A 13,513-nucleotide genomic window follows, 5' to 3' on the forward strand; every position below is an offset into this window, starting at 1 on the left:
CTAGTGGGCTCACATGTAGAAGCAGATGCAAGAGTCTGCATCTGTCGCACCAGACTAGAAGAGTGTATGTAGATAATTAAATACGTTTCTATCTAAGATTATACGTATCTATCGAGACAAAATTTATACATACGAATAACCAATCATACCTACAGTAGCTTTTACCTTTTCCATAATTGCAAACTGATGTTGACACGCATGTCAGGTCATGCACCGGTGGGATCTGAAGAAAAAAAGTTGACAATAAACTAAACTTCGCTTTGGATCCCTAGAGAATAACCAGAACTCAGTTAGTATTTTAATGCAACTACGTACCCATCGACCAGCCTTCCTGATCTAAAGTTTAAATCAGATTAAAATAGTGACAGGCAAATCACTGGTTTAAGCGAAAGAAAGCAGCAGCTGTTACAAGGGGAACCTCAAGAGTTTTACATTTACCAAGTGTACGTACGTACATTTTAACAGTCGTTAATACAACCACATTATATAATAAGTAATAAATTACACATATATAATGGACACTTCAGTAAATTTCTTAAAAGGAAAAAGGTCCAAAAGTATACCCAAAAAAATAAAGGAATTCCCGCGTGAGCACTAGCACATGTTTCCCTAGCTGTAGCTAGAGATGTCTCAGTACCATACAATTGTAGTAAAGCAGTAATAAACAGTATATATCTACGCGACAGACAGTACACCTTCCTCCAATCCCACGTATATATGTATGGTGAATCTCACATGTTTATGGTGTATACGTCGATGTGTATGTGCATGAGCTGGATGAAATGATGGATGAAGGGAAAGGCTAAAACTTGTTGTGCAGGAGAAGATTGAAACTTTGGCGATTAGGTTTTTAGCTAGGGTCCGGGTTTTACTTTTACCTGAGCAAGCACACAAGTTTGTAGCAGCATGGCCATGGAGTGACATGCAAGTAGCTAGCTGATCGATCCAAGCATTTCTTGGTGTATATGTTGTAGCTAGTGGTGGACCATGGCCAAGAACGACCCACTTGTCGTTGCCGGGCCGGGGCCTGACCCGGCGCCGCCGCCGCTCGCGCTCGGCCGGACGACGCTGCTCTGGTTCTGCTGCTGCCGCTGGAACTGGATCTCGTACTGCATCGTGTTGCTGTTGCCGCCGCCAACATCGCCTTCGTCGTCGTCGTCAAAGTCGTCTTCGTCATCGTTGTCGTCGTCCATGGTGTCGCTGTCCACGGCGTCCATTCTGTCGTCGTAACTGTGGTTCATGGACACCGGCTGCGGCCTCTGCTGCTCCGTCGTCTCCTTCGTGACGACATCTTCTTGCTGCACGCGCGGTTATCATAGATGCAATCAGCAACGTGTCGCAAGTGTGCACAACTATAGCAACGCGCAATGCTTAATTCATTACCTTGTTCGTCGCCATGCCGTTGCCTTCGGCGGAGAACTGCCTGGCCGCAAGCCCCGCAACACCGCCGTTGCTCGCCTTCGTTTGCATGCCCCCGGAGCTGCCGCCATTTCCTGAAAAGCCCCTACTCGCGCAGCCATTATTCCCATGGCCGTTGCCGTTGCTACAGTCATTGCCCCCGTGCTCGGCGGGCGGCGCCGTCTGGGACAGCGGCACCGCGGTCAGCACGGTGACAGACTCTGCGCGCGGTGGCGGAGCTGCACCGACGACGCCGGCGCCGGAAGAGGCGAGCGCCTTGTTGCGGTAGAGTGCGTCGAGCTGGTGGAAGTAGGGGCAGGTCTTGGAGTCCTCGGGCCGCTTCTTGTTGCTCTCCTTCACCTTCTTGAAGTACTTGTTGATGTTCTCCCACTTCTCCTTGCACCGTTTCGCGCTCCGGCTGTAGCCCAGCTGCCGCATCCCCGCCGAGATGTCCTCCCACAGCGGGCCCTTGGGACCCGAACCCTGGTACCGCGCCTCCAGCTCCCTGCGCAGCTGGATCAGCGCGTGCACCTCCGCCTTCGGCCACCTGGACGGCGACGGCGCGCCGCCTCCGGACCCCACCGTGTCCTGCCACTCCGCCGGCACCCGGACGATGATCTCCTTGCTCTGTGCCTGCTCTGGCGGCGCCTGTGGTTGCGACTGGGGCTGTGCTATCATCGGCATTGTGTGTTGTTTCGGCGCCATCTGAATTGATGGCGGTTGGTGGTGGTGCTTCAACCGCACCGGCGCCGGTGCAGCTGAAGCAACCGGCGTGGGCTGCAAAGGCGGCTGTGTCACTGCGCTGATCATGGCCGTTGGCGCTGCGACGGTGGGCATCGGGATAGTCTGGCCGGTGACCCTTTGTATGAACGAGACGACGGCGGCGTTGCGGGAGGCGGCGATGGCGCGCTCCTGGGCGAGCGCGTCCTGCTCGCGGGCGAGGCGCGCCACCTCCTGCCGCCGCCACGCCTCCTCGCGGATCTTCCGGTCCTGCTCCCGCCTCTCTATGGCCTCGATGAACCGCTGTTGCATCTCCTCCTGCCGCTCCATGACCTGCCGCATGAGGCCATCGAAGAATCGCATTACCTTGTTGCTGCCGCCGCCACCGTTCCGCCGCTTACGCTTCGCTCCATCACCCGTCTCCTCCGTGTCCTCCCCGTCCGAGCCCGACGAGAAGCTGACTTCACCCGCCGTCATCATGCATGTCACGCCGGTGGCGGCGGCCGCAGGTGCGGAGGTGCCACTCGGCGCCTGCTGCGGTACGGTGGGCACAGGAGGCAGCGGCTCGGCGTGCACGCGCGCAGCATGCACGGCCGACGCCACGCCGGACGCGCCCAGAGGGACGACCAGCGTGGCCGGCGGTGCCATGGCCACCGGTGTCGGCGCGAAAGACGCTGGCGGGTGCGGCGAGGAAGCTCCGTGGAGAGCCTCGAGCTCGGAGAAGAAGCGGTAGGCCTTGCCGTCGCCGCGGCCAGCGCGGCCGTCCTTGGTACGCTTGTAGTACTTGTCGACGTTCTCGAACTTCTCGCGGCACTTCTTTGCGCTCCGCTTGTACCCCATCGCCTCGAGCCTCCTGCAGAATGCATAGCCACCACAAATTAACCTTATCATGCATGCACGTTGCCATCTCAATTGCATCCATCGGCATGCACATGTAGCTCTCACGGGAAATTTAGAGCCATGCATCCATATGCATCACTACAATTCTTTTACTACATTTGGGTGGCAGAGAGCACATATATTAATTCTTTTTTAACAAAAAATACTCAATTTGGAATGCAAAAAATTGGATGGGGATTGATGCTAGTTCAGGGCATCAGATCTGAAGCAATACTGCATATATGCATAGGAAATTCTTATCTGCAGCGCCAGTGTGCTGCTGCTACTCTTATGGGATGAAGTGACACAAAGGATGAGGGGAAAAGAAAGAAAGCTGAAAGTGGAGGAGGAGAGCGATGTGTGTATCATTTTTAAATGGGAAATTTACTGTGCTCGTCGTGATCGTGGCCGGTTCTTGCAGTTCAGTGTGCTATGTGCATCACAAGAACAGGAAGGAGAAGTGAGCTGCAGGCTTCTCACATCTCAATTGACCGAATTGAGATCGAATCCGAAACCGATATTCTCTACGAGGAAAAGAAATTCTCTACAAATCCATGGAGAATTCTTGCGTCTCGAGAGCCTCAATTGTTGCAAGGTCAGATTGCGACGTACCTGGAGACTTGTTCCCAGAGGGGGCCCTTGAGGGCGGCCTCCCGGAACGCGGCGTCCATCTCCGACCGGATCTTGAGCAGCGCCAGCGTCTCCTGCCGCGGCCACCGGTTGCCCGCCGACCCGCCGCGCTCGCCCTCATCGCCGGCCGCGGACAGCCCCTCGTGGTCGAAGCTGCCTGCAGCAGCCGAACCGCCGGCGCCGAGCTCGTCCACCTGCTGACCCTCCGGCGGGCGGCTGCTGATGGGCGACGGGGCCGCTGGCTGAGCGTGCTGGCCCACCGCCGTCCCGCCGGCAGGCGAGAATGGCGGCATGCCCGGCTGCTGCTGCTGCATGCCGGCCGACGCGTCGGATTTGTGCGTGAAAGGCAGAATTTTGCGCCTTCACGGCGCCTCCTGGCTTTCCCGCTAGACTTTTACAGAAGAATTGAGGTGGCGAAGGTGGGAGAGCATGAAGCTGGGTGGAGGTGTGAGAAAGATGGAGGAGGTAGCTAGCTACCTATGCGTGCACAGGCACAGCAGACAGCACAAACTGTAAAGAGGGAGGTGAGGAAAAGGGGGAAGGAAAGGGAGGAGGAAGAAGGAATGAGTGGGAGTGGGAGTGGGAGTGGGAGTGGAAGCAGTACAAGGCTGGCAGAGTCGCAGAGAGATCCCACAAGCAGAAGCAGGGAAGGGAAAGGAAAGGAAGATAGATGAGAGAGAAAGAAGGGTGAAGTAGCAGTAGAAGCAGCGGTAGGTGTAGGGCTGCACTGAATATAATAGGGCGGTGAGGAGGAAGACCGTACCGGTGGTGAGCATGGGCACGGGCAGCAGGCGGCCGGTCTGAAGTTGACTAGTTGAGGAAAGAAATGTTGAGTACAGAGATAGAGGGATGGATGATGAAGTGTGTGCCTGCGGAAGATGATGGAGAAGATGATGATGTGTGTGCGCTTGAGACAGAAGAAGAAGAAACGAGATTGTGCTGCGCTGTCAGGGGCCCGGGTTAGTTAACTAGATACGCGTGGCCTAATATATAGTCGATTCGATCGATCGATCGATCGATCTCCACAGTTAAATGCAAAGGGCGAGAGAGATAAAGTAGTACTGGTAGAGGTTGAGAAGAAATTAAGCTGTCATACCTTTCTAACTTTAATCCATACAGGAAAGAACATGATGCGTTATCTGCACACGTAAAATAGACTTACGCTACGCCACTAACTAACCTGGTGTCCATGTTTTGGTGACCACCGGACCTCGGCTGGCCTAGCCTCGCTACCCTGCTTCCCTCACCGTACGTATCATGCATCCACGGGTGGTGACAGCAGTGGCCGTGCTCCGAGCAGCTAGAGTTTGCGATGAGGCAGTGACCTGAGCTTGTCCCGAACACCCCGCTCCTCCTGGACGCTGCACTATGGGGTGTTGTCAACGTCGTCGAGTCTGTCACGCTTGTCTTCGTGATATGTTGCTTCTTTCTCTTTTGCGGCTGCACCCTATAAAGCTGGCTCCGCTACACTAATGTTATTAGTATGTATGATTGCTTTGTACTATTTATTTGTTTCGGTGGGTACTTGATAAATTAGTTATACTAGCTAGGTTATTATCTTGTAGTGGTAACTATGGTGCTTTATGATAATTCTTAGTCACTCGAGTCAATGGTATGAATTGTGTGCCAGTAAAGAGTGAGTAGTCTACAACTAGAGACATTGTATTGTACGCTTAGCAGTTTGTAATTAGAGTCGTAACTGACCTATCTTATGGATTATCACATGACAAAAAGTACATAATTACGACCAGAAAATGTACCGAATTACGATCATATATATTTATAGTAACTAATCTATATTATGAATCGTAACAAATACTGCTTTTGGGATCGCAACTAGAGGTGTGCGTAAAGGTGAACAAGTTACGATCATATACCAAAACGTATATAATTATGACTAAAGAAGATTATCGAGTTACTACCATATATATTTGCAGTAACTGGCCTATCTTATAGATCGCAACAATACTGCTTTTAGGATCGTAACTGGGGGTATGCGTAGAGGTGAACAAGTTACGATCACATGATAAAAAAAAGTACATAATTACGACTAGAGAAGGTTATCAAGTTACGAACATACGTATTTGATCGTCCAACATCTGACGCACTAGTCTCCTATGATCGTAACTAGGGATGTGTGCAGAGGTGAATAAGTTACGATCATATGACATAAAGCAATATAGTTACAATTATACATATTTATAGTAACTAGTATATCTTATAGATCGCTCCTATATTGCTTTTGAATTATAACTGGAGAGTGGTGCATCAGTAAATTACAGTACACTTAAGGATATATATATATATATATATATACTTACTGTGATGATCGTATTTAGTTGTTGGCAACGCGTTAGTCATATGTTACTCGTATCACTCCTCTCTAACACGTACTACACTACGGTGCATATTGTGGAAGTGAATTTTTTTTTTGCTACGTACTAGTAGTAGATCAATAGATGAAGCAAAAACAGAAAAGGACAGTGAAAACAAAGGAGGCAGGCTGCCACAGGTGGTTTGTCGCTGCCAGCCCTGGTCAGCTCAGGGACGATCGATCCTAGCCAAGCCAGTAGGACCAATGCAAACGCAACAGCTCTGACAAAATGTTTTGCACAAGATGTCTATCTATATTCACTGTAAAATCACAAGGCATTAATGTACAGTAGTTCGTGGTAGATGGAGAGAAAGGAAGAGAGGCGAAACAAGACGGAAGAAAGGTTGGACTTTGAGAGAGAGAGAGAGAGAGAGAGCTGCCCAGACAAAGCCACACTATAACAGCTGTGCGCTGGGCCCCGCAGCGTAGCGAGAAGGTGGCGCGCAACGTGCATGCCGCGGCCGGGAGGGGCCATGGCTAACCCCACGCAGCAAATCCACACCCATTCCTCCGCCTTAGATATGCCAATTTACACGACATGGACTATGCAGTAGAAGATGAATCGACTATCAGAAAAAGTGGATTTTTTTCTTCTATATGCTAGTATATCAAAAGAAACGAATTTTTCCTGCGCATTTGTGATACGTGTACGTAGCATGCATAAACCAACATTCATGAGAGGCGTGTAGGCCAACATGGTGCGGTAGGATATTTGGATAATAGCTAGCCATCGATCGTGCAATACAAAGCTAGCTATATGCACTACATAGAATCATTAAAAATATATCTTACACGTCGTTAACGATAAAATATCTTTAGACGGTTGCTAAGACATACGTGTATATAACAAGATATGTGTGTATGAATAAACTCACATAAGATTTTTATAAATCCGTCTGTTTCTATCATATTGACATATACAGTTTTTAGAAAAATCGACTATGATATTATCACATACGATTTCTTGTGAGATCTATCTGTGTCTATTCGGTAGATACAGACATATTTTATAAACACCCATATATATTTAAAGAATCGTGAATATTTTTAAATTTGATTGTCCATCTCTCTATCTTTTCTAGCTTCCAACACACACAAACTGCTCGTCTTCAAATGCTCTTTGGCTTCCCACACACACAACTCCTTGTCTTCCCTCAATGTAAAGCGACGAGGAGTGTTATTTTCCTCACTCGCCATATCCAAGTGTTCCACTGCACTGAGAAGTGAGTGTTCTGCGTCCTCACTCACCAAAAATGTCAGAGAAGCGAGATCTTGGTAGGGGACGGATCCCTTTCACTGCACCAAGATGAGTATCATATGGTTTCCTTCGCGATTTAGTTAGAGTTTGTTAGGTTTTTGTTGTTTCAATCTGTACAATTGATAGCACAACCTTGTTTTTGTAGTAGATCTGCAATGGCAAAATTCACGGCAATCAGGAGGTGACAAAATGGGGTTATCCCTGTGGCGGCTTCAACGGAGCAGATGATTGGCATCGACTTCGGCCCGGTGGACTTCATCTTCTTCGCTGCTATGAAGTCATTTCTTGGTGAGCCATGACTGACAGTTTGGCAGTAACACAGTCTGGTTCTGACTGATGAGTGAGATCGTCAAGGTGCAGCCAGATACGGATGACTGCAAGTTGCTAACTGAAGATGATTCTTGGGTTGACATTGTGCTAAAATGCAGGAGGCTGAGACGATGTCTATTATCTCATCTTTTCATCTTTTTGGAAGCCGATGTCCCCATGATGTCAATTATTTCATCTTTTTAGAATACAATGTCGATCGACCAATAATGTATAGCTAGCTAGATTTATTTGTTCTAAACAATATGTGATTTGCATCTGTATGGTGTTCTTAACCTTTATGATATATATGTAAATATCTATGTTTTGTGTTATGAACAATATGTGATCGATATTCTGAATAATACATCAATGTATTTAATTTGAGAATTATAGTGTGTATCTATGTGACCCTTTTTCCCTAAGTAAATTTGCTTTTAGCGGGGAAATGGAGACACCGATGGTTTTTTAAAAAAAATCCGTATGTGACAATAAACACATATAGGTTCAAACAAAACTTATATGTGACTCTTAGCAATCATAGACGGTTTTAAACATATAACGTATGTGACTCTTACTACTCAGATACGGTTATCTAGAAAATCTGTATCTGTGTAAGTGCATTGCAGGCTGTTCTGAAATCGTCTGTAACAAGCTCGATATCACATACACTTTTGCATAAACGAAACATATAACCGTCTATAATAGGATTTAAAATCTATCTTTAAATACCCGTTTTGAGTAGTAATGTGTCTAACCACATATAAAATGGATCATTTGTATGGTTATCAATGCAACTCCAGATAATTGATTTCTTGCTTCCCTTAATGTGCATGTAATTAAGACCTAAGCCTTATAAGTTTTTTTCCCAGAAAAAGCATGCATAAAGATGCCTCTTAGCCGAATTTGTTGATATGTGAAGAGCGAATCTAACTAATATGAAGATGCATGCATTGAACCATGCATCATGCATGCATGTCACCTTGAGAAATAGTAGTAAAGGTTACGGCAACGAAATAAAATGCACATGCACTTGTCCACATATGTGTGTACAGGAATAACTACATACATGTTCATTTGATGATCACTCCACGGTTCACCTTTTTTCTTTCTGGTAATGCATGCACTTGCTTCTTATAAAGAAAATATAGTAAAGGGAAAACGATACAAGAATGGAGAGGCTGTTTCATGAACTGCACACACACACACACACACACACACACCGTAGCTCATGGAAATTAAGCGCAGCGCATGCATTTTCTTTTCTGGCTGGATTGAATTTGTTGCTGCTAGTACTGTATGCATGCATAGTTATTTAGGACTGGATCATGTGCAGGCTTAGGTGAAACAGTCTGGCTGGCCTCATCACTGCCCGCAGGCGCAGGTGGTTGCTTTGCAATTGCATGCATGATTCGATCGATCGCAGTATCCCACACAATGTGCTAGCAGCTGGATGATATACATATACATGTGGCTTTGAATGCCTAATGATCTAAAAGCTACTATCTTCTTTTTCATGCCTCACAAAGAAATAGGTGAAAGAGGCTTTTTCGCTGTTGCCTGGCGCTGCATCTCTTTGCAGCCGCAGCAAAGTTGGTTGATTCCAACTGCCTTATCTTCACACAAAGTGCTGCTGCTGCTGCTATATTTCGCATCACCAATGGTCCATTCATCCAATTTTAAGTAGCAAGGACTAGTAGTGATGCCTACTGATCGATAGCAATAACTAGTTACTGGTACAGATTATATTGGTTCAACTGCAAGTACAACCGCTCGCCGTTGCTGCAGCTGCAGTTCAACAACAGTTTGATGCACAGACGTAGGAGCGGCAGTGTTTAGGCTGCATGCTTCTATTGCCATGGTCTCAGAGTTGAATAAACCTCGATCACCAGCTAGCACAGCACTGCAAGACAAGCTGGCCAGGACAGCCTGCATCCACTCTCCTTTAAATAGGTTTCTCGATCTAGCTACAACAATTGAAATTAAAAAGAAACTTTCCCAGGTTCCTACGGCACGTAGATGCGCATATCGTACGTGTTCCGGTAGCCTGCCCAGTGGTGGGTGCATGCAATGCACGGTTGGTGGCAAAACGAAAGCCACCGCATACGGGCCGTGTGGGCCTTGGGTCATGGATGCTGCATGCATGGATCAAGTGCCTGATGGTGATGGATGCCTGCAGTAAGAACATTACACCGTGTATTTGTATCACACGGCAATGTGATCGAGGAGAAGGTGAGAGAGAGAGAGAGAGCAGGCGCATGCAGCATGCATGCGGGGAACGGTTTGATCAGAGCAAGTACGAGAGAGCAGAGCCGTACATAATGCTGCTGCATGCGTACGTGGTCCTCCCAGAAAGGAAAGGCGAAGGAGAAGGAGCAGCCAGCCCGAATTACTCGTGCAGAGATAACCTACCTGTGCAACCGAATGAACGGGCGGGCATTAACACGTACGCCGTGCAAGCCTCCACCTGGCCTCGCCATGGACGTGGAATACTCACGCGCACGCCGGCTTCGGCGACAGCGATCGCCATTACGCTGCGCTGCCAAGTTCGTTGACGCATGCTACGGTGCTAATTAAACTCTAGATTCTACAATGCATGATTGGAGCTTTTTTTTTAAAAAAAATCAGTACTGGATCATAATCATATTGTTTGGCAAACGTGTGACGGCAGCAGGAGTTCAGAGTCGATTCAGAAGTACGTAGATATCATTGGGGATCCCTTTCCTTTGTTTTTTTAATGGATTTCCTTTGTTTTTAAAAGAAGAGTCTTTAATTCTTTATCGCCTCGACGGAAAAAAAACAAGCTGGCCAATCTTCGACACGACTAGCATTTCAGAGGCTGAAGCGATTACTTTACAGGCCTCCAGCCCAAAGAGCAAGATGGTTCAGGCAGGCCACTGTCCTCATCCTCCCGTCCGTAGCCCACGCATCTCAGCTAGTCGTCAGTCCGCTCAACCAGTGGCCCAACATAGATCTGGTCCACCATGGCAGCAGTGGTGAACCCTCTGTGTCCTCCCATGTCTGGCTGGGCACATGCCCGCCAGTTCTCGGAGTGATGCATCTTGGTGCCTTGATTCTCTATTTGTGCCATCAGATCCACCCTAGTTGCTACTGTCACCCTTCTCCTTTTTCCCTCGGTTGCATGCCTCTCTGAATGTTTCTCCGAGGAGAGCATAAGGTGCGTTTCAATTTTTCCTTGAAGCCATGGAGGAGGATGAGGGAGAGGAGAGGAGGATGAAGAGCAAAACCGTGAGGTAGCACTTGGGAGAGCCTGGTCCGTTGGAGTAGAGGCAGAGCTCGATCTGATGCAAGGAGTTGAATTGGACAAAAGAGTGAGAGGGGAGGGGAAGATGAGCCGGAGCTTTGGGATCCCGGTGAAGCTGCTACACGAGGCCGCGGGGCACGTGGTGACGATGGACCTCAAGACCGGCGAGGTGTATCGGAGATCCATGGTTGACGGCCCACTGCTGGGAGAAAGAAGAGGTATGTGGGTTATGACATGTCGGGCCCACTTCACGATCCTACTACGATCGGTTCACAATACCCTAGCGATTTAATATGCTCCAATGCGTACCTCGATTTTTATGAGGAACGATTAATTTCAAATTTAGCTCCAAGTCTTCTTTTTTTCTTTAAATAAAAATATATGCAAGCTTTGTCTTCCACTTCGAAATTCAAGAGCGTAGCAGGAACCGATACAGTTTTTTTAATGGTAACAGCTGTTGTTAATTGATTGAATAGTAAAGACATGAGAAATTCAAGACCTACGCGTGGTAAAGACATGAGAGAGTAAAACAAGCGCAAGCCGTCAAGCACAGAATTCAACATCTCAAGGCACGCGTTCACCCCAACCACTCCTCCCCCCGCTGTCTCTAGCCTCTAGGGCTTTGACGCGGCAGCACCCCCGTCCCGTCCGTCCAGATCGACGCGGACGGCCGCAATGTGCCCTCGGCCGCCACGCCTCCATGGACAGGCACAGCTGTAGCGCCTGCCGCTCGTCGTCTCCATTTACGTCCCCCACTCTTTATGGCCCTTAAATGCCTGCCATTTTCTCCATGTGATCGGCCTGTGGCCGTTTCGTTTGGCCTTGGCCATGGTGGGCACCCACCATCCTCGAATATATCCAGGCCCACCTGTCAGTGCTTCAAGAGAGCGGCACGGCTAGCTGTGTTGGTTGGTGGTTGTGTGCACAAGGGCCAAAGGTGTTTTGCTCAGTGTGTTCAAAATTGTAGGAGACTAATCATTCAGGCATCATGAGAGAGAGAAGAAAGTGGCACTATACATAAGACCCCGGCCGGGCTCCTTGCTTGCCTTCTTTGCCAGAGTGAGCTTAGAAGATGAGAGAGAGAGAGATGAACACCGAGGAGGAGGAGGAGGAAGCTGTTGTTTCTGGGTGGAATGTTGTCTGGTTCTAGGCCTTGCATGTGATTCTTGAGGATACATGCATGATGCCATCTTTGAGTCCTCGGACCAGGCTTCATTCCCCTCGGAGATAGCTTCCATTTGTTGTTGTTGGCTAATCTTTCGTATTGTTCGTTGAACTAGTTCTGCAGCTTTATTTAGCTGCTCTCCATAAGAAGTTGGTGCAATGATTGTTCGATCTTCCTCTGTTCCCTTTCAGTTTTTTGGGCGTGGAGAGAGGAAGACTGGTGCAATGATGTCGAACTCTGACTCTTGTTTCATCGATTTCATTTCACCGGTATCTCTGGCAGGTGATGCAAAATTTTCATCATAACCTCGTCATTGGAACCCTCATCTCTCTCTCTCTCTCTCTCTACATTTGTGTTTGCATAGGAAGATGAATATTTCAAGAGACGGGCTGAGTCTACTCCACAATCATTGTTGCAGAAATGCAGATCCATGATATATACTCATATTTCACTTCATTTTCTATTTGAAGTACAAGATTTTTTTTTACTTCTTTTTTGATACTCACGTTTCAAGTAAGCATGCATACTACATCGATCCTTTTGAGAAAACAGTCCCAGATCTATGTTAATTTGTTATTCAGTCTTCATGCATGGATGCAGTGTGCTGCATTCTTGATTTACCATCCAGAGATTTCCTGGCTACTTTGATTGATTCGATTAATGCATAAATTTCCAAATTAAGTCCCTAGACGAGGAGCGGCGTGAACTGAAGAAAAAAAAATGCAGAAGGGAAAAATGCATATCGTTTATCCTATAGTGACCTTTTGAGAATACAGATCGTTTGTAGTGATCACCTCCTCATCTCCATTGCCTGTTCCTATATATCCTAGATCGAAAAAGAACATGGAATACAAGTACTACGGTTACTCCATTTTCAGAACTGCAAGCGCCGAGCGGTTGCTGAACCGATGCTGCTAAGATGCAAGCCAATGTCTTCCTGTTCTAATACACCAAGCCACCACGGCGATCTGCTGGGCTTGCCTTGCTGGTTCTTGTAAAGTTACTCCGTCTGTGGCTTGCAGATTCTGGCATAATCTGCATTATTTTACCCCATTATTTTCTTGATTCCAGTTCGCGATTGCAATTTAGAAGTAGATACATGAATTCAGGCTCTGGCGTACAAACAATTAGTAACTGACTGTGACTGCAACCATTCATCCAACAAGCAGTAGTGTCGATGTAAAAAAATAGTAGGGTCTTCTTGCAGATAGATCTACGTCGGTAAAATATCAACAAGTGTTGTATGCTACGTTTGTTTGGTACCATGGTCATCCCGCGCGACCAGCCAGCGATCACGCAACCAGGCACTCCGACCAAACTTCGCGACCAGTCACCAGGTCGCAGAAGCAAACCCCGCGATCAGTCTCATCTGGTCGTGAGGCAGGTATGTGTCTAAACAGTCTAATCACAGTAAATATTTTTTTTACTCGAGTATTTCTCTTCCCCAGGTCCTCTTTCTGGTCGACCAAGGCGTGGTCGGCGCAGAGCTGCCATGTCCCGTCCCGTAGCATTAAACGC

General features: G+C 47.8%; 1 protein-coding gene across 1 annotated transcript; it reads right to left on the minus strand.

Annotated features, from left to right (window-relative positions):
- Window positions 1-415: 415 nt before the first annotated feature.
- On the minus strand, window positions 416-4,595 carry LOC133911388 (trihelix transcription factor GTL1-like). The gene is made up of 3 exons (XM_062353614.1): window positions 3,610-4,595; window positions 1,384-2,971; window positions 416-1,298 (listed from the first exon to the last, which is right to left on the minus strand). Exons 1-3 carry the CDS (start codon window positions 3,939-3,941, stop codon window positions 975-977), a joined length of 2,244 nt encoding a protein of 747 aa, XP_062209598.1. The 5' UTR covers window positions 3,942-4,595; the 3' UTR covers window positions 416-974.
- Between the last annotated feature and the right edge of the window lie 8,918 nt (window positions 4,596-13,513).

Source organism: Phragmites australis, chromosome 3, assembly GCF_958298935.1.
Source record: "Phragmites australis chromosome 3, lpPhrAust1.1, whole genome shotgun sequence".
Lineage (NCBI taxonomy): Eukaryota > Viridiplantae > Streptophyta > Magnoliopsida > Poales > Poaceae > Phragmites > Phragmites australis.

What these genes read in the sequence shown, in the direction of transcription:
- LOC133911388 (XM_062353614.1), bottom strand. Translation starts at nt 3,941, where the DNA reads ATGCAGCAGCAGCAGCCGGGCATGCCGCCATTCTCGCCTGCCGGCGGG. An exon ending in CTCTGGGAACAAGTCTCCAG is followed by an intron (nt 2,972 to 3,609) that starts GTACGTCGCAAT and finishes TGCATTCTGCAG; the next exon opens with GAGGCTCGAGGCGATGGGGT. An exon ending in ACGGCATGGCGACGAACAAG is followed by an intron (nt 1,299 to 1,383) that starts GTAATGAATTAA and finishes CCGCGCGTGCAG; the next exon opens with CAAGAAGATGTCGTCACGAA.